The sequence below is a fragment of the Protomyctophum bolini genome, assembly GCF_963924005.1.
Source record: "Protomyctophum bolini genome assembly, chromosome: 23".
In the NCBI taxonomy this organism is placed as follows: Eukaryota; Metazoa; Chordata; class Actinopteri; order Myctophiformes; family Myctophidae; genus Protomyctophum; species Protomyctophum bolini.
The window spans coordinates 8,064,376-8,085,763 of NC_137884.1; the positions used below are offsets into that span (position 1 = coordinate 8,064,376).

Below are 21,388 nucleotides of genomic sequence, written 5' to 3' on the forward strand. Positions count from 1 at the left end.
CCAAGATAAATTAACATACTTTTCAGATGGTCGACTTTTCTGTCTCACGAGGTTAACGCCGATGAAGTCGATCGTTCGGCAGTCCTCGAGATATGCTGTTGAAACACGCACATTCTGCACGCATGCAGATTTCACACATTAGGATAGGATAATGAGTTCTTAACTATAACAAGTGTTTTTATAGTTTTCAGTGCTAAAGTTTCAGCTCTGTTTCACTCACGTCTCACTTTACACAGCTGCAGTCCTGACCTACAGTATATGCATCTTAGTCACAAAGCTAAGACTGGAACAATTTTTTTTGCAATATTTTAATACAGGAGAAAGTCAAGTATGTAAACACAGTTAACAGAAAGATACAAATTACAAAGGCAAGGTACAAACTAGTTTATAGACGAGGGTAAGACTCCTTGGTTTGTGGGAATCTGCTGTATGAGTTTACATTTCTGGAGCACCTTAAATTCCCATTCAGCCCTACCCATATTTGGAATCTACTGTACTGTACTACAGTGGAGCCAAGGCAATGTTTCTTCTGCCCATGTACAGACAGTGACAATGTTTTCTTAATGTTCTCTCTAATCTGTTCCCAGCTCTACGTGGGACCCTGCCCTGTGTAGAGCAGTATAATGCTGCTGTATGTAGGACGACATCCTCATTTCTCATTTCCCGGTTTATTGCGGGGCAGAGGGTTACTTTATGGCTTTTCGATTGCCAAATTAAATGAAATGCTAACAACGACGCTGGCCTGTTTACGGGAAACGATCGTGTGCACAGAGCGTTGCCTGGCAACCATGCAGCCCCGCACTGACCTCCCGCCCACTCCACTTGAACGGGTACACTCGTGATACAGAGCAGGAACCTTTGAACGGCCCTGCATATAAACAAGTCATAATTAATGTTCTTAGAGAGAGAAAGAGAGAGAGAGAGAGAGAGCAGTGTTTCGTCGACTAAAACAATGACAAACAATGTTCGTCGACTACCAATTTTCACTGAGGAAAACTAAGTAGAAACAAATTAACAAATAAAAACTAGACTAAAATCTTAGGGAGAGACTAGTGGACAAGAGATCCAGTAGAGCTGCGTTGTGAGCTTGTAGATCGGCTATTTTCAGCATGCAACAAAGTGTAAAATCTGCCATTACGACGCCATCAAGGCCCGCCAAAATCCGTTTTAGTCAACAAAATCGACTGTGGATTTAGTTTATTAAAATCGCATGATAATTAGTCTAACTAACTACTAACAACCACTAGTCCCTCCCTGACATTTTAGTCTAGTTTTTAGTCTAGTCTTAGTGTAGTGATGCGCAGGAGCAGGGATTGAACCCCAGTCTCCAACTCGCCAGACCGACATGTCCTATTGCCTCCAATCAATGCACAAAAACCAACATAAATAAATATATTATTATATTACTATTTAAACAGAGTTCAATCCCTTATAAATATTGTACAAATGGACAAATGTATTTAACATTCACCTGAACACATTCACAACGAAAAAGCTAACGTTATAGCATTTGAGATTCTACTACTGCCAATGAAAAAACAAAATCTAAAAAATACAAATATTAATAAAAAAGACCTCACAGCTAGAAGGTCCTGGGTTCGATTCCTGCTGGGGACGGTGTGGGCGCGTTCTCTCCTCCGCTTCATCAGTGCCCATACCCGAGGCGGGTTTGGTGAAAGGGCCTTTCTGTTTGGAGTTTGTATGTTCTCCCCGTGTCCCCTAGGGTAGGTACCCTCACAAAAGACATGGTCTCTAAACTGCCTCCCCCTGGCCAGCCGGGGCGCCTGATGGACGGGAAAGGAACTGTTTGGAATACCGTGTTCCTTCCACGCGCTAAATCCAACCAGGGAAACTCCCCCCTGTCAGGTGTAAAGGAGCGACTTGGACACTCATGCATGAAGGAAGCATGAGTTCAAGTCCGTTGCTCTCCCCAGGTTGGCGGAGGGTATGTAGAAGAGCCCAGGATCACATTAGATAATTGACACAGGGGTGAAAAATGGGTTACAAAATTGTGAAAATAACCCCAAAAAAGTACATTTACATAAAGTGATCTCCATTCAGAGCGATTGGCAGAATAATTGTTACAACTAAACTAAAACAGTAGCATCCCACTCTGGACGAAAACACAATTTTCATGTTTGTGCATCAATACAGGAATTGTTTTGTTTGTTTAACTCTGGTGCACTCTCAAACACACCTACACGCACGCACGCACGCACACACAGACACATGCGCGTGCAGAATGTCCAAGTGGCTAAAGACCCGGAGATTTCCTGCATCCCTCTCTCTGTGGCGGTGGGTCGGTTGTGTCATTCGTCTCCACATCTTCATCGTACGGCCGCCGAGGAAGACCGACGGTCTGGTTGCTATGGTGATGGTGGACAGGCGCCCGATTCTGGACACACACACACACACACACACACACACACACACACACACACACACACACACACAAAGGAAGATTGTTATTGAGCTCGAATTGCACCTAAACTAAATTTGTTGTGCTGTGTTTGCTGTTTGACGTTATATCATATATTCGCTGCTGCATTGTCAAAGCGGGAGCCCATGCGATCGAACTGGGAGCTTTGTGGCCTGCTCTACCGGCAGCGGCCACTCTACCCGGGGCACTACCGCCCACTTGCGGCCGCTCTTTTTTTTTAATTATTACCGCTACAAGTGGGCCCCTGCCGCCGCCCCTGTGCCCACAGAAAGCAAATCTTTGAGCTGCCAGGTTTCCCCGACGTGCATTTCTGTGGTAAGAAACTAAGAACGTGCATCGCGTTTCAGCGACGTCTGCATCCGGCGTCTGCACCCATTTGTGGGTCGCTTCGCTGCCACGTCGTGAGCTTATACATGTAGTTACAGTATTATTACAGTAGTAGTTTCACCAGTTTGTGTCCTGGGGGAATATCAGTTTCTGTTTTGGATCACGGACTGAAACATTTCGGGAACCACCGATGCAGACAATCCTCTGGGGCAGCCGTCGCAGCAACAGCAGCCTCTCCAGCAGAAACCAAGCCACTTCATCCGTGGTCGCGGCCGCAAGAGGCCGCAGGTCGTTTAAAACCCATTCTGGGCGGGAACCCCTTTTGGTGTTTTTAGCGTTACGTTATACTTTAGCTTTTGAAAAATAGCAGATCTACAAGCTCATAGCGCGGCACTCGGTGACCTGCTATTTTTGAGAAATCGTGAAAATGTGCCGCAAATCTTTGAATATATATTTCTTGGAAACGTTATTGTACCGATCCATTCATTCGTGATAGGTGTTGGATACTCAAAATGACACTATTCAATTCGACCGGTATCATCCGTTATCATCACCATCGAATGGGGCCAGTATGGCCATGCTGGCATACTGGAATTTCCAACTCTATTGTCGGCGCATGGAAACTAGGTGCTACAAATATATACTATTCTCTGCCTATCGGGACGTAACTCGGACGGCGCTGAGTCGGGTCTGGTGGCCGTCGCAACGCTCGGCACGGCGGCGCTAGACACGGCGCGCCTCCGTCAGGACATCAGTGACATTATCACCCGTCACCACTGGTGATAATGACATACTGAAACAGTGAGTATGGCCATACTGGCCCCATTCGATGGTGATGATAACGGATGATAACGCCGATTTAATGGTACTGTATGATAACGGTCGAATGGGGAGCAGCCAGAGTAAAAAAATGTAATCTAATCTAGCCTCAGGCAGACCAGCCAGCACAGCACTTCGGTGCTTTATCAAAAACAATTCCAATCTCTCCTAGCCCAGGCCAGCCACGGTCCATTTAAATTTCAATTCACAGTCAGTCCGTGCTGCCGTTGCATTTTCTAAGTAAAGTGAGTGTCAGGCAGGGACACAGCTAGACTGCAGTGCCCGCAGCCAGCAGGCCAGGCCGGCAGTAGTGTCCATTATTTTGTCTAAAAAAATGTTGGCGCTAGGGCCACACAGGTTTAACGTTTGTCACCATTACATCACCTAATCAACACGAGTTAGACTTTAATATATTAGAGCCCCTCACTTCACACGGGTGTGATTTTTTAAAATACATTTACATTAGCCTTTAGTCACATTTTAGTCAACAGAAATGTTTTACTGTTACTCTAGTTTTAGTCGACTAAATCTACAGTTGATATTGTCGCCTAAAATGTATTTCTGGCAGGCCTCGATGGCGCCTCGACGCATTGTGTTATGTGCCCGTATATGTGTCTTATCCAATTCAAAGTGGTCCATAGGACACACTATAGACAAATTCACAGAGGGGTGCCCTGGGCGCGGCCATTACTGAGGTGTAATCCATGGAGCAGGTGCTCTGTAGGCCAGGTGTAGCTAATCACTGCTGCTGCGCTTAATGGTACACATCAGTAATAGCCGCACCCAGGCAAGCCTCTGTGAATTTGTCTATACTAAGGCCAAGTTGAGCAGAATGTTTCCAAACACTAATGACTCCTGTACCAGGTGTCTACTCTTCACTCACCTGCCAGACCATACACACACTTTTTACTTTTTACTACTTTTGTGATACTCTCTCCGCAGTCTTTGGCTTTCCTGTGCCTCTGTGTCCCCTAGTTGCTATGTTCGGTGTGTCTCCTGTGGTGGGCAGATTCAGTACGTGTCAGGCAGATTTAGTTGCCTTCGCCGCCCTCATATCAAGGCGCCGCATTTTGCTTCACTGGAAAAATCCTAGCCCCCCTGCCACGACATCCTGGCTAAAAGACCTGTCATCCTTTATTCACCTAGAAAAAATATAATTCTAGAGGCTCATTTAATAACTTCTCTAGAACCTGGGACCCTTTTCTTTTATATATTAATTATTTAACTGCAATTGATTAATATCCTTCCTTGAAAAAAGCTAAAACCCCCAATAAAACACAAAATAAAAAAAGAGTGGTCAGTGGCAGTGCTCTCACCTGTGGTTCTCGGACTATAGGAGTGGTACGTGCTCTCATCTGTGGTTCTAGGACTATAGGAGTGGTAATTGCTCTCACCTGTGACGTCCAGGGACTCGTCAGCCGGAGGGTCAGAGCTCAGGTACTTGCTTCCCAAAATGTTCAGCAGCTCCTCAAAGAACTTGCACTCCAGTTTATCTCCGCCGCTCCTGGAAACATGAAACGGGAGGTTATCATAATTGTATTCTAAGAATAATAACACTTGAGGTGGTCGCACACGTGACTGGATGCGTTTTCCGGAAAAACACGATGGAGAAACGCCGTTAAAAATCTGAAAAAAACGTGCAGGGACCATTTTTCTGTGTATCGATTCTCTGATCCTCTCAGTATGAGAAACAAGTGGAGTGTAGTAGAAGTAAAAGTAGTGGAATGCGAAAAAGAAGGCACTGGAAGCAGCTCAGACAATTTAGGCCCTTAGTTTAATATAACAGGGTGCAAAAAAAAAAGGGACAACGTTTCGATGTTTAAGTTACATCTTCGTCAGGTCATGTGACGACGAAGTACAAATACCTAAAAGTTAGGACTGTCAAAATAACAGAGTTAACTGCGTAAATTAAATTGAATGCAATTAATCCATGCTTGGATGAACCACTCCATGCAGTACATCCCATAATTTGTTATGTTTGGATGTTTTGTCTGTAGCCTTAAAGTCACAAATGCTGCTACAACTAAACATTTGTTCAAAGATTGTTGGACAACCACTTCAGAGGCTCTATACATCCACGTATGATAACAGCATCCTAAGGTTAGCGAGGAATATCACCTCTAATACTAGCCATGTCTTGTATGGAGAGTACAGGTTGCTGCCTCCAGGAAGGAGATATGGTGTTCCAGCATACAATAAGGTCAGACTGAAGAGGTCTTTTGTCCATAAGTCGACTTTGAAGCTTAATCAGGATTTTTGGCCAGAACTAGACTGAGCTGTGGACGTTTGCGTGCAGCTGAGCATAATTGAGAATCATGGAGCAGAGCAGAAAGAACAGAGACGCCTGTAATGCAACCTGCAGCTATTTAAAAAAATAAAGGTTTTTTGAATTCGGACTCTTCAGAGTTCTACAGAAGCCGTCAAAATGCAGTCAAAATGACAAAAGCGATCTGTATAATCTTAATACGTACAAAACAACTATTTTATAAGAACAATATTGACTATTGATGCAACTATGAGAGATTTGACGATTTAGCTATATTTTGGCCTTTGATATGAAAAGGGTTAGAAAACCACTGGTCTAGGAAGCTATAGTGGGAGTTATTCTGTGCACTCTCTCTTACGGTGTGCCTTCGCAGAACTGCCTGAAGTTGGCCTTGAGCCTCTTGACGCGGCTCTGACACTGCTGGGCCGTGCGCTGGTAGCCCTGGGCGGCCAAGGCCTGGGCGATGTGGCCGTAGGTGTTCTTGTGCTTGGTGCTGCTCTTCAGGTCGCCCTGGACCTCCACGCTGCCCCAGATCTCCAGCAGGACGCGCGTCTCGCCCTCGCTCCACGGCAGCTTGGCCGTGTCGGCCCCGTCGCTCAGCATCGACGACTGGTTGGCTGGAAATGGTAAAGCCAATTAGAACGGGCTCCATGCACCACACACACACACACGCCATTTTGGAAAGAACTTGGGGCCACTTCCCTACTTCCTTCACAGGTGTTACCAATGATACTAATGAAGGCTCTGTTCCATTCTGGTCAAACAGAGTCAGTGTTAATGATACTATTGAAGGCTCTGTTCCATTCTGGTCAAACAGAGTCAGTGTTAATGATACTAATGAAGGCTCTGTTCCATTCTGGTCAAGCAGAGTCAGTGTTAATGATACTAATGAAAACTCTGTTCCATTCTGGTCAAACAGAGTCAGTGTTAATGATACTAATGAAGGCTCTGTTCCATTCTGGTCAAACAGAGTCAGTGTTAATGTTACTAATGAAGGCTCTGTTCCATTCTGGTCAAACAGAGTCAGTGTTAATGATACTAATGAAGGCTCTGTTCCATTCTGGTCAAACAGAGTCAGGGTGCTGCTAGTGTGCATGTTGGCTCACTGGAAACACTCTGCTACACCAGTGGGACTCAAAGTGTCCCTGAGTGGGATCCAGATGGCCCCGTAAAAAGTTTGAGAGCCACTGCACACTACATGGAACAGTGGTAACACCTTCCCTACCAGGAAGAAGGGAAGCAGCCCGGAAGTAGGAAGAGTTCTTCTGTGTGCATATAGTCTATCACACATTGATGAGGCCGATTCTCAAAATATCTTCTTTCTTAAATATGGAAAAACTATATACAAACACAGTATAATACAGGGGTATATATATATATATATATATATATATATATATATATATATATATATATACACACACACACACACACACACACACACACACGTATATATAAAATGACCTCATATGATCACATCAGACCCAGCGGTCTCATAACACTGAACAGTGTGTTGAACACACCAGACTCACTGTGAGCTGCAGGCTCCTCTGGAACCATGGAGGTCTCTCCGTCCCCGCTGGCGGTGGTCTGTATCTCCCTGGTGAAGATCTCCTCCATCTGCTCATAGAACCTGAACTCCTCCCTGCACGGTCAGGACCAGTCGTCAACTTAACCCATTCTCACCTGAGATCAGATTCTAAAAATGTCTTCTACATCCTGACAGTTTTCTGAAAAAGCTATGTTTCTATGTCAGTCGTTCTTCGATTTTTCAAAAATAGCAGATCTACAAGCTCATAGCGCGCCACTTTTTTTCAATAGCTAAAGCATAACATAATGCTAACACCAAAAGGGGTTCCCGCCCAAAACGGGTTAAGACCTGGAACGCATCTGTGTCACCATGACGCTTTTAACCACTTTAGATGTTTAAAAATAGCAGATATACAGGCTCATGGTGCACTGAGTGCCGCGCTACGTGCTTGTAGATCTGCCGTTTTAGAAAAATCGTGAAATATCTGTGTGCAAATCTTTGAATATATACTCTTTCACTGCGACAGGGTCATTTCATTTTACACTCTCAAGAGTTAAATTGTTGTTAAACATCTGCATTACTTAAGTTAATTAAGTCTACACGTTGGAATATAGAAGAATTGTAATTTTGATCAACGTCTGCCTGTTATCTCTCCGAATGGTACCAACATGAACACAGCATTGGAGATGTGTACATATTATTCTTTAGTTTTGGGTCTGAGAGGCTATATGTCATCAAATGGTGGTCCGTGGCTCAAAATGAGGAATACATAATGGACCTTGATACGAGCAAAGGGTTGAAAAACCACCGGAAAAACCACAGGAAATCAACACCGAAGCAGATCATCCACACAAACACACACACACACACACACACACACACACACACACCGACTGACCTGTCGTGGAGGAAGGCGTGCTTGAGGCGCTTGATGCGCGTGTAGCACTGCTCCGACGTGCGGGAGAAGCCGTGCGTGGCCTTCATCCTCTGGGAGATGAAGTCAAAGACGTGGCGGTTCTTCAGGCTGGCCCGCAGCGTGGCCTGGGTCTCGTCCTCGCCCCACATCTCCAGCAGGACCCGTGTCTCCAGGTCCGACCACGGCTGCTTCCTGCTCGACTCCGACTCCGAGGGAGGCAGCGGGAGGAACTGGCCAGAGGTGGACGCCGCCGCCGCCTCATCGGCTGAGAGAGGACGAAGAGGAAGGGGTGGAGATGAGTTTGAACTTAATTCTACAAAATGTCTTCAAGTTAGATGGATTAGATAGATTTCTATAGGATAGGATTGAAGAAGACATTTGTAGAATCTGGTCCTCCTGTTTTAACCCATTCTGGACGGGAACCCCTCTTGGTGTTTCAAGCATTATGTTATGCTTTAGCTGTTGAAAAATAGCAGATCTACAAGTTCATCTATGAGCTTGTAGGTCTGCTATTTTTCAAAAATCGTGAAAATGTGGCGCAAATATTTGAATATATATTCTTTCAGAGTGAACGTTTTTAACTAAAATCTTTGCTTCTGGGGGGGGGGGGGGGTCCCTGAAACAACATATTTTCAGATGGGGGGTCGGCGGCCAAATACATATACTTCTAGGGGTCCTTGACATAGAAACATGAGGTTTTTCAGAAAACTGTCAGTCTTTATAAGTCTAAATGGGTTAATTGAAGTGATGTTTGAAGGACTCACACATAGTGTCAGTGTACAGGGCTTCTCCACATGGCTCTGGGTCGTCTGCGTCAGCGTAGACGTCTCCCAGGACAGGCTGCAGAACCTGGTAGTATCTGAACGCCATGGGCTCTCTGCCACTCCTGGACCACAGCGCGGCAAAATGGACACCACAGGGGAAACAGCAGTGAGCATCATGGCACTTTACTTCAGTAGGAACAACACTAACAAATTATACAGTGTGTGTGTGGCTCGTTGTGTCTAAGTTAAATACAGTGAAGAGAAGAAAGTAGTCCGCACACAGGCTTGCTCCACTGATGAAGGCCGTTCGCGGCCGAAACGTCGTGTCTTAAAACGTATGGTGTTTTAAATAAAATAAAACACCTTTGGAGCAAGCCTGTGTTTCCTGGTATCCGCTCCACCACAGGATCAAAGCTCCGTAGGAAATGTAATTCACACGAGAGCAGAGAAGAGCTAATGCTATTACTGCACACACGCGCACACGAGCCTGGGATCGTACTGGGAACCTCGGAGGTTCCCACCCGGGCCGCTCTACCCCCGAGCCATGTCAGAGTTTGCATGTTCTCTCCGTGTCCCCTAGGGTAGGTACCCTCACACAAAAACCTGCAGTAATCCTGGTCTCTAAACTGCCTCCCCCTGGCCAGCCGGGGCGGCTGGTGGAGGGGAAAGGAACTGGTCGGAATAACGTGTCCCTTCCACGCTCTACGCACAACCGGGAAAGCGGCTTGGACTCCTCATGCATAGGAGGAAGCATGAGGTCAGTCCGTTGCTCTCCCCAGGTTGGCAGTGGAAGTGTAGTGCCCAGGATTACATTAGATAATCGACAGTGGGTGGAGAAAAAAAATGGGGTTAATGTTTTTTATTTTTTTGTCCACACCTCAGGCTGTCACAGCAGCATCGGTAGAGCCTCCTCAGCCTGTTGACCCTGGAGTGGCACTGCTCGGCGGTCCTGGGGCGGTGGCCCATGTCGGCCAGGCGCTCCGCCATGTCGGCGAAGACGTGCGCGTTGCGGACGCTCGTGCAGAGGCCGCGCTGCACGTCGTCCGCCGCCCACACCTCGATGAGCGCCAGCGTCTCCACCTCTGACCACGCCGCCGCTGCTGCCGCTGACCCCGCCGCGAGTCTGGACCCGCCAGCTGCCACTGGGAACGACGTCACACGTTTAAGGGGACGACTCATTGTCACACAAATCATTACGAAAAAAATAACATTTTGACCTGAGATCAGATTCTAAAATCCTCTTCTACATCGTGACAGTTTTCTGAAAAAGCTATGTTTCTATGTCAGTCGATTTTTCAAAAATAGCAGACCTACAAGCTCGTAGCGCGCCATTTGGTGGCGTGCTTTGAGCTTGTAGATCTGCTATTTTTTTTAATTTTTTTTTATATAATATTTGTTTTATTTGGAAAGTGCATTGTAGTACATACAGCATTTCAACAAAACGACACAAGAGCAGTTCCCAAGATTTTCTTCTTTTCCTTTTTTCCACCCCTCTTCCCTCCCTCATCCCCCCTCCATGCGGCACCATCTCCAATGTCTCTGTATAGTATAGTCCTTTTTCTACAGACATCGAGTCCACACTCAAACAGGGACAGACAAGGCAGTAACACTTCAGGTGGTACATTTCAGGAGGACAAAAAAAAAGAAAGAGTGAGATCTGCTATTTTTCAATAGCTGAATTATAACATAATGTTTAAAACACCAAAAGAGGTAAATGGGTTTTAAGCAAGGGTTCTCAAAGTTTTTTGGCTGGGGAGGGGACTCCCGGAAATGCTTTGGCCATGTCTCCCGACACCCCCGCCCCACCCCCAATACAAACTGCCTGCAAAAATAACCTTAATAATAGAGAAAATATATCATAAATGAATACTGAAACCAGATATATTCACTATGGCAAGTTTATGCATGTACTATGTAAACTATTCATTTCCATTTTTCCAGCCATTCAGTTGCAAAAAGTTTTTTTTTTTTTTTTTTATAAATTGGGGACCCCCTAACATAATTTGGCGACCCCCTGAGGAGTCTAGCGAGGGAGCTTAGGGCCATATTTTAGACGAATGTGGACATGACTGATGAAAGCACCAAGTTTTTTCCACATGCTCTCCATCACCATACAGAGAGGCCATTCATTTTTCGTGAACAGAGAGGCCACGTCCAATTCAGTAGTTTAATGCCAGTTATCGCCATTTATATATATGTGACCATATATTGACAACCTATTTAAGATTCAAAATGTCATTATACTTTAAGTAGCATGTGACGTATCAAACTAGAGGGTTTTCATGATTCTGAATCCATTCCAAGCATTAGTTCTGCACGAAAAACACTCCTTGGGCTAAATTCTGCCATAGCCACTTGCCCAAATGTGATACGGTCACATTTATGATGATGGCTATGGCTGTTTTTAGCCCAAGGAGTGTTTTTCATGCAAAACTAATGCTTATAACCTGTAATGCTACTGATGTTTGTGATACAATACTTACAATACTTTACAAAGTATTGGTATTTGGATTGTGGGTTTGAGCCGAGGCCCTTTTTGATGTCAATCAATCAAGTCACCTTAATTCAAGTGGCAGATGCCTTTTCTTTTCTTTCTTTCACATTTAAATAATATATTTTTAGGGGCATGTGATGTGGTCTATTCTGCATCACGTGATGTGGTCTATTCTGCACAAAAACTGTCTTATTAACGATGAAATCATGTTTAACATATTTTATCCCTACCCTTACACGTGACAGTGGGGATGTGCACGCAGATTAGACACACCAGCGGACCGACATGCACGCGGAAACAACGGTCGGACATGCGGTGCAACGGGCGCTGCTCCCGTGCTTGCGGGGTTAGGGTTAGGTCAGGGTTCGAGGTAGGTTGTCGGTCTAATGACAGTCGGACCAATAGTATGTCTAAACTAAAGGTTACAACATCAATGGCAATAGACATTCAGGCTTTTTTGTGTCGTCCTTTTGACTAAAAATGTGTGCAATCAATCTTTGTACATGTTTTTGTTCAATCAATCAATCAATGTACCTGGGTTCTGGTCGTCTTCTTCATCCTGCTCGTCGTATTGGTCCATGGAGATGGCCTCAGGACCCAGGATTCTCTCCAGCTGCTTATAAAACTTATATTCCACTGTGTTTATCCCACGCCTAGAAACAACAGCAGACATGATACTGTATGTATTAGACAGACTCAGTCAATATAATGAATTATTATAGATGAACACGGACGGACAGCCAGACAGGCAGACAGACAGACAGACAGACAGACAGACAAACAAAATAGACACTTGAAGACAGATGGGACATTTTCTCCTCAAACTATATATTTTTTGACATCGTTTTTGACATAACCCATTCAGGCCTGACGTCGAAAGTTTTCTGAAATTAATATTTTCCCGATTTTTCAAAAATAGCAGACCTAGAAGCTCATAGCGTGCCACCGAGTGGCAGCAGCACACGCTCACTCACACAGACTATAGCTGCACACCTTGTCAAAGTTCTTCAGCTTTCCTCATTGTCTTCTGGGGTGGAAACCACACATTTCTATAAGGTAATATCCATGCTTCATGATCTTGCCGTGTAAAATCATAGTCTTTGCAAGCAAGCAGCCAAAAATGTCACGGCAATGCCGTTGTGCTTCAAAACAGCATTGCATTGACGAGACCATGCAGGTAGGATAAACAGTCCAATACAAATGATCTTTCTTCCTTAAGTAGGACGATTTATTACAATTATAGCGTTGTATTTGTGTAGGCCTACATTTATGCTATTTGTTCCAAGCTGTGTGTTTGTTTTAAATAAAGACAGTTGGACACACGTCGACCCTTATGTGTGATATGAGCAGTTAAAGCACCATTGTGTAGGACGATAAGTAAAAGGGATCACGTTATATCTCATTTCTCCTGACGTTGCAACAACACCCTTTACCCCCCCGACAACCCTACAGAAATATTAGCTTCATCGTCATAAAAAAAAAACGAACGAGGGGCTTTGCTGCAGCGACAACGTATACGGCGCTCCTCCTCCTCACTCACCTCTTCTTGTCGTAGCACTGCCGGAAGTTGTTCCTCAGCGCCTTGACCTTCCAGCGACACTGCTCGGGCGTCTTGGCGTGCCCGAGGCCGCGCATCCTCTCGGCGACGTCGCCGTACACGTGTCCGTTGTGAACCACACCGCGCAGCGAGCGCTGGACCTCCGGGTCACCCCAGACGGCGATCAGAGCCAGGGTGTCTGCGTCGGACCAGGAGGAGACCGAGGACGACGACGCAGCCTGCTCCGACCCGACACCGCTTTCTACAGACAAATATATACAGTGTGAAGTAATTAAGCACATTAAATTAAGTACTGTACTTACAGTAAGTAAGATTTTGAAGCGTTTGTACTTTAGCCCAGGGTTTCCAATACTATTACTTCTATTCCACGACATCTCGGATCCAAATATTGCACTTTTACTCCACTACATTTATTTGAAAATGTACTAGGTAATATACAGCACTACAAGCTGACAATGCGTTGCGATGCGGTGCATTGTGAGCTTGTAGATCTGCTATTTTTCAAGAGATTATTATACACTTGAAGACTTGAAATAGGACGTTCTGCACAATTACTAAGTCAATTTAATTAAATTCCGGACTTTTACTTGGCACAGAGTATTTCTATGTCGCAGTATTGATACTTTCACTTACGTAAAGAATGTTTACGCTGCTTAGCAGTGGCACCACCACCGCTGCCAAGCAGTAACTGCTAGGGATGTCCCGATCGCGGTTTTTTTGTGCTCCCGATCCGATTCCGATCATTCGAAAACGATGTGATCGACCCCGACTTCCGATCACGTGTACTAACTGCACTGAGCTTACGGGGAAAGCGGAGAAGGGGTTTCCCCCCCGGCTTACCCATGTCGTCTACGACGGAGCCACCGTCGGATCCGTCCTCGTCGATGATCTCGATGGAGTCCGAGAGCAGAGTGGACGAAGACGAGGGACGTCTCTCCAGGATGCGCTCCAGCAGGTCGTAGAACTTGAAGTCCACCCGGTCGGTCCCAGACGAGCTGAGGACAGACAGACAGACAGACAGACAGACAGACAGACAGGTGCACTGTTAGGCTTCACTCACACCTATACTGTACATCTAGCATACAACAATGTTGCATGGTAGATGTAAGCAAGTTCTAAGTGTCATGGCCGCCCCAATTGCTTTGATTTCAACCATAGTTTGAGTCCTCTGTAGAACACAGGCATAGGCATAGGCCTCTGCACATGCAGAGGCCGAAACGTTGTGTTTTTTTTACCCCGCCTTGGTAAATAACGTTTTTTGGGGAGCTTTCAAAACGGTGTGCAGACTTATTCTTCCTTTTGCAACCACCCTAAAGACTAATCATTGTGTGTATCCCTGCACTTGCTTGGCGACGCTTTGAGACCTTTTTTTTTTTAGACCTGACATAGCGAATATACAAGCTCGTAGCGCAGCACTCGGTGCCACGCTATGAGCTTGTAGATCTTGTACATTTTTCAATAGCTAAAGTATAACATAATGTTTAACACCCCAAAAGGGGTTCCCGTCCAGAATGGGTTAAGCTGTATGAAATACATGCCATTGATATAGTGGTTGCAACTGTATTAATTGATTGCCCGAGTCCCGTGGGGGGAGTTCTGCTCTGGTTTTGGTCAAATATTAGGTAGTTCCGGTCATTTTGTGGGGGGCACTGGGGTCACGCATTGAAAGTAAATTAATTCACAAAACTAGCGTCATTTGAATTGTTGACCTATTTCTACCATATAGTGCAACTTTGGTTCATTTTTTATCCCTCTATCACACAGAACTATGTTTTTTGTGTCCATATCACTACGCCCAAAAGAGTGATAAGAGGGGTTGAAGTTGAACAAACGTTGCGCTAATATTTTAGAAACAGCTCAACAATACAAATGTTTGTGGATTAATTTACATTTAATGCGTGGCCCCAGTGCCCCCCACGGAATGATTAATTATAAAGCGAATAGCGACGGGACCGCGTGGGACGTCTAACACATGATCTTTTCTTAGAATTGGACGGAATGATTTAGATCAAGAGTTATTCACGTTTTAAGATTGTGTGTGTTGCGAGTGTTGCGCACAGCCTGTGGAGCGATGCGATCGGTTTTGATATCAATAATCTCCGTCGTCCTGTGCGCCTCAGGGTGTTAATATTCACCAAATCCAGAGCAGAACTCCCACCACGGGACTCGGGCAATCAATGAATACAGTTGCAACCACTATATTAACGGCAAGTATTTCATACAACTTACCTTTAAGTGGTAACCTATTTCTTGCTAACCTCCTATTCCTTCTGAACTGACGCCTCTGTTGGAGATGCGTCTCCAACTCAAGATGATACAGAAAAGAACAGTGAAGTGTGGCGTCGCTAACCTCATGCTGTCCTGACACTGGCGGTAGGCGGCCTTCAGCCGCTTGATCCTGGTGTGGCACTGGTCCGCGGTGCGCCAGTAGCCGCTGGCGCTCAGCTTCTCCGAGATCTGGGAGAAGATGTGTCCGTTGTGAGGGCGGCGGCTCAGGTTCTGCTGGACCTGGCGGTGGTGGAGGGGTGGGAGAAATATGAGGGTTTCGTACGGTGCGGACGCACACCACAAAATAGAGAGATAACGGGCAAACGTTGATCCACATATCAATTTATTCCACATTCTCTAATCGTGTAGACTTCTTGTATATTAAGTAATGCGGGTGTTTAACAACAGTTTGACTCTTGAGAGTGTAAAATTAAACCAAATGGACCCGTGAGGTTTCATTTTACACTCTCAATAAGGGTCCTTTTGGTCATCAACTCTCCATCATTTAGCTGGGGAGTGATAACCCAAATGGACCCTTATGTGGAGACCACCTGGAATCCCCTCAGGGACCACTGGTTGAAAACCACTGTTCCATGTGAACGAACTGTAATAGCGATGAAGATGCATACATTGCCCATGCTTTCACACATGCAGCACACAACTGTGTCCAGTGTTGATTTTGTCGACTGAAACTATGACGATAAAACGTTCGTCGACTACCTTTTTTCACTGTTAGGGGGGAGGGAGGGAGGGAGGGAGGGAGGGAGGGGGGACACTAATGGATAATAGATCCAGTAGAACTAAAAGACAAGTCATTTTATGTTTGGTTGCATTCGGGTGTTGAGCTCTGAAAATAGCCGAACCAGGCGTTACGACGCCATCAAGGCCAAAAGGACATTTTAGTCAACAGAATCAGCCGTAGATTTAGTCGACTAGCACTAGACTAAAGTTAAAACATTTCAGATGAATATGAAATATTATTAAATCTTAACAGAACTGTATTCAAAAGACTGCATGACTAAATGACCGAATCCAAATGTGCATTGTTGTCATACCTGGTGGTCTCCCCAGAGCTCCAGCAGGATGACTGTCTCTCTGTCCGTCCATGGAACCTTCTTCCTCTCCTCCTGTACACCCACAGTAACATCTACACATAGACACGATATTTAATGTAACGCCTTCTTCTTCCTCTCCTCCTGTACACCCACAGTAACATCTACACATAGACACGATATTTAATGTAACACCTTCTTCTTCCTCTCCTCCTGTACACCCACAGTAACATCTACACATAGACACGATATTTAATGTAACACCTTCTTCTTCCTCTCCTCCTGTACACCCACAGTAACATCTACACATAGACACGATATTTAATGTAACACCTTCTTCTTCCTCTCCTCCTGTACACCCACAGTAACATCTACACATAGACACGATATTTAATGTAACACCTTCTTCTTCCTCTCCTCCTGTACACCCACAGTACAGTCCATGTACGGACACAATGGTGACCCCTGACACGATCCTACAAATGTCTTCTAAATCCTAAGTGCTCTCTGAAAAACCTATGTTTCTATATCAGTGGTGCTCAAACTATTTCATGTCAAGGACCCGCGAAAATGATATGAATGTGGCCGGCGATCCCTCCATCTCAACATGTTCATATTCTCAACATTCATGACGGGAACCCCCTTTTGGAGTTCTTGTTGCCATCTACAGTACAATAACAAAAACCGTCACATTTTGATGCCAATACTTTTGTACTTTTACCCGAGTATACATTTTGAATTCCAGACTTTCACTTGTAACTGGGTATACTTTTACATTGCAGTATTGATACTTTTACACAAGCAAAACCTTTTAGTACTTTTTTTCTCCCCACCTCTGGACGACGTACCCATTTCCTGGTGCGAGTATAAAGAATAAACCTCCTCCATGGTGGCGGTCTCCTCCGGCTCCGCGTCGTCTCCGAGGCCCGGCGCCGCCACCGAGGTTATCTCCTTCCTCAAAACCCTCTCCAGCTGATCGTAGAACTTGCACTCCACACGCTCCCGTCCCTTCATGCTATAGAGTTTGAGGAGAAGAAGGGGAGCGCAGAGCAACGTTGTAATAGTTTGGGGACTTTTCATTATAGTTTAGTTTGACCTGGAGGCGTGATCAATGCTCTTTGGCCACTCAGAATAGCCAAATGGCATTGATCACGCCTCCAGGTCTTCAGTTTACTCGAGTTAGGTAATAAGACCTGGTACTTATTCTTAAGACACGCAAAATACAGCCCTATGACTAAAACTACATTAAAATGTATTCAAAAGACTATGACTAACGTAATCCAAATTGGCTGTCCAAATCAACACTACACATACTTGTTGTCGTAGCACTGCCTGAAGCCGGACTTGAGCCGCTTCACTCTGGTCTGGCACTGCTCCGCCGTGCGGGAGAACCCGTGGGCGGCCATCTTGTTGGAGATGGCGGCGTAGATGTGCCCGTTGCGGTGCATGGTGCGGAGCTCCTGCTGCGTGGCGTCCTCGCCCCAGATGGTGATGAAGATCTGAGTCTCCAGGTCAGTCCACGGGACACTTCTGGTTCCTGGAAATGTGGGGAGTATCCGAGTAATGAGCACACGGAAAACCTTCAGATTCCAGAATTTATTTACAGGGTGCTTTTTTTTTTTTGCACATAAGACTATATAATATATATATTCCAGACAGTGCTGTACACTACAGTGCAGGGTTTAGCAACCATTTTGACATGAAGTGCCATGTTATTATTTTCTTCATAAGTCAGTGTACCCGTAGCCCGTACCATATCAACATTAAGTTGAATTATTATGACACCACTGGTTTTGATTGTCCATAAGCACATTGACAAGATGTAATAATGATCATTAGGACTCAACCCAACTAACTCCCAGACTCCCTGCAAGTCAGAGTTAGGAGTTGGAGGAATGAATATAGATATGTGCAGGATGTATGTAGATGTGAGGGGACTTCATTTAAGTGAATAAACTTTTTTCTTTTTGGGGGATTTTAGATAATATAGGGGGATTTTATATAAGAACTGTGTTTGAAACATAAACCGATCATCCCGGCCTTTTCACTCATATGGATATGAAGCATCGACTGAAGGTGGAAATGTACAAATATACCCAAAGAGTAACACAATAAGTGCTAGAAATGAGTCAAACAACCCAGAGACTACATTTCCGGGTAGGCTGCAGCTGTCCGTCGCACAACATTAACTGACATGTTAATTAAGTTTCTTTCTTTTTTTTAATTGATATTTAATGTTTCGTGGTTACTACAAGTCGAGTCACCGCCAGCTGAGCTTACGTCAACGAGGAATCACAGGAACGCAATGTGTCGACAGCTGGGCGTGAAGTATATTAGCATTGCTTTCATACCCTTGTAGTTTCATTCATATAAGGAGTGTGTTTGAAAAATAAACCGATCATCCCTGCCTTTCTGTCAGGGGGGTGGCTGTGCGTCGTTAATGATGTCCATTCATATTTGATACAACCAGTTTCTGGAGAAAATGGAATTAATGTGGCCGCAACAGCCTTGCGACCTAAAATCCCCCCTATGGGGATTTCAATGCAAATAAAAAAATACATGAACCTGTGGACTGGCGCCCTCTACTGAAAGTGACGTCAGACTTCGGCGCTCTATTGGAAACACTCAAGGTAGGTACAAATACCTCAAAATGGTACTTAAGTACAGTACTTATGTAAATGTACATAGTTAATTTCCAACACTAAATGGTTCCATCATTTCGTACCAACGTCTTCTTGGATTCCTGCGTGGTCCAGGGCCTGCCAGTGTTCAGGGGGTCCATCCTGGGGGTCCCCGGCGTGGTCTAGGACCTGCCAGTGTTCCGGGGGGGAATCCCCTCCCTCCTGGGGGTCCCCAGACGTCCCCTCCTCCAGCTCGTAGGTCACCTCGGGGACCGAGGTGGACGAGGTGCCGAGCACTCGCTCCAACTGCTCGTAGAACTTACACTCCAGGCGGGGTTTCCCTGTCATACTGGAGGGGAGACAACATTGTTGTTTATATTAAGTAAGTAACCAGTGGTCATTGAGGGTAGTCCCCATGCTAAATGATGGAAAGTTGGTCAAATGGTAATCAAATGGACGCTTATTGATCTTTAACTCTTGAGAGTGTATAAATTAAACCGTAAATTTACACTCTCAAAAGTTACATTATTGTTAAACGTCTGCAATACTTAATTTACAATAAGTCTACACAATTGGCATGGAATTGTGTACAAAATATTCTTTAGTTTTTGTGTCTGAGAGGCTAAGGGCTCCAATTTCGTCGCAGCCTTTACCCATGACGCGGCCCGCAATTCGAAAATTACGAATGTAGGAGCTTCCTCTGTCCCAAAACGGTATTTTGGTCCAGTGTCACCCGCTATCCTTTTTGCCGACACCGGTATTTGCGCCTAGAGGTGTGGTCATGGGCGTGCTGGCACGCTTTCCCCTAAATTGCTATTTTGGTCACACACATTTGGGATAGTTAGGGAGTTTAAAAGCACCCCTAACTTACCCGTTAGCCGTGCCAAATTAGTTTGGTAGAGCGGCGCGCGCCTCAATGGAGATGTCCGAGCACAGAGTCAGGCTGCGTCATCTCTCCAGCTTATTCTCCTATTGCATCTCTTTGTAATTTTCCTATAATCAGCAGAAGCGAGTGTCTGCACCACTTAAGTTCCTTGTGTCGATTGTGTTTATATAATTGTATAGTCAAAGAAGTTATTTGTGCCAGGCAGTGCGGCGTGCGCGATTCCATTTGCTTCAGTTCATCAGCAGCAAATGGGGTTGAAAACTATGTATTTGCAGAACTTTCCTTTTCGCTTCATACCATTCCGTAGAGACGGCCTACACGCACGATCTATATACCAAATGAAAGCCCTAATTTCGTAGTTTACACAGAACTTTGACATTTTAAAAATGATTTGAGCGAGTTGTGACTCAATGAAAAGACGAGGGGGGGGGGGGTGGATGGGAGGCTGCAGCACAAGTGAGACTTCAAGGCAGCAATGCAACACTCTTCCATGGGCTATAGACCGTAGGCTATGAAGCAATATAGCATGTATGCATGTACTGTATGTATATATATATACAATATACATACATGCATGCATACATGCTATATTGCTTCATAGCCTACGGTCTATAGCCCATGGAAGAGTGTTAAATATATATATATATATATATAACTTCAGTTATACAGTTCAGGTGGATCACCACCACCCACCAGACAAACCTAACATACATATGTATATTTTTCCACCAGTGGTATAATTGTTTCCTGCATCACAAACAGGACGGCATGGGAGTTTTAAAAGAAATCAGGCTGGGGATCAGGCTGTTTATATATATATATATATATATATAAATTGGAGCCCTAAATGTCCGTGTCCAAATAAATAATGGACCACTGGTTTAAATCATTAAGTGTGACACGCAGCCCTTACCTGTTGTTGTGCAAACACTGCCGGAAGCACTTCTTCAACCGTTTGATCCTGGTCTGACACTGCTCCGCCGTCCTGCGGTGCCCGCGCAGCGCCACCTGCTGGGCGATGAGCGTGTAGACGTGGCGGTTCTTCAGCGAGCCACGCAGCACGCTCTGGACCGACCCCTCCCCCCACACGTCTAGCAGGCTGAGGGTCTCGTCGTCAGACCAGGGGACCTTGGCCTCCGGCGTGGTCCCCAGGGTGGGGTACGAGGAGGACCCCCCCTCGGAGTCTGGAATGGCACGAGGAGGAGGATGGCTTGTCACTCACGATTACAAATTTAAGTTGGCGATTCATTGTCGCACAAATAATTGCAACCCCCCTAATAGCAGCTGATCGTGCCTTCTGCCAGCTCTAGACGACATGCCACATTTTCTTGTGTGTGATATAAATTATTATTATTATTATACTTTGTTTTATTACGTCAATTATGTAAACGGTAGTGCTAGATTTAGCGATTAATTACGTCAATAACGTCAACGGGAGTCGACGAG

The 21,388-nt window shown here is 45.2% G+C and overlaps 1 protein-coding gene across 3 annotated transcripts in view; it reads right to left on the bottom strand.

Moving 5' to 3' along the window:
• Nucleotides 1-402: 402 nt before the first annotated feature.
• LOC308311162 (uncharacterized protein) overlaps nt 403-21,388 on the bottom strand; it is a 38,566-nt gene continuing 17,580 nt past the window's right edge. For all 3 annotated transcript variants that reach the window (XM_080757727.1, XM_080757728.1, XM_080757729.1), the window contains 16 exons: nt 20,856-21,126; nt 19,161-19,405; nt 17,750-17,972; nt 17,269-17,450; nt 16,439-16,530; nt 15,466-15,623; nt 13,956-14,110; nt 13,098-13,356; nt 12,092-12,210; nt 9,941-10,205; nt 9,064-9,185; nt 8,282-8,564; nt 7,385-7,497; nt 6,211-6,469; nt 4,981-5,090; nt 403-2,395 (listed from right to left, as the gene is read on the bottom strand). In XM_080757727.1, coding sequence (XP_080613853.1) covers nt 2,367-2,395; nt 4,981-5,090; nt 6,211-6,469; nt 7,385-7,497; nt 8,282-8,564; nt 9,064-9,185; nt 9,941-10,205; nt 12,092-12,210; nt 13,098-13,356; nt 13,956-14,110; nt 15,466-15,623; nt 16,439-16,530; nt 17,269-17,450; nt 17,750-17,972; nt 19,161-19,405; nt 20,856-21,126 — 2,885 coding nt within the window. In that variant the 3' untranslated portion in view covers nt 403-2,366. The remainder of the gene's footprint in view (nt 2,396-4,980; nt 5,091-6,210; nt 6,470-7,384; nt 7,498-8,281; nt 8,565-9,063; nt 9,186-9,940; nt 10,206-12,091; nt 12,211-13,097; nt 13,357-13,955; nt 14,111-15,465; nt 15,624-16,438; nt 16,531-17,268; nt 17,451-17,749; nt 17,973-19,160; nt 19,406-20,855; nt 21,127-21,388) is intronic.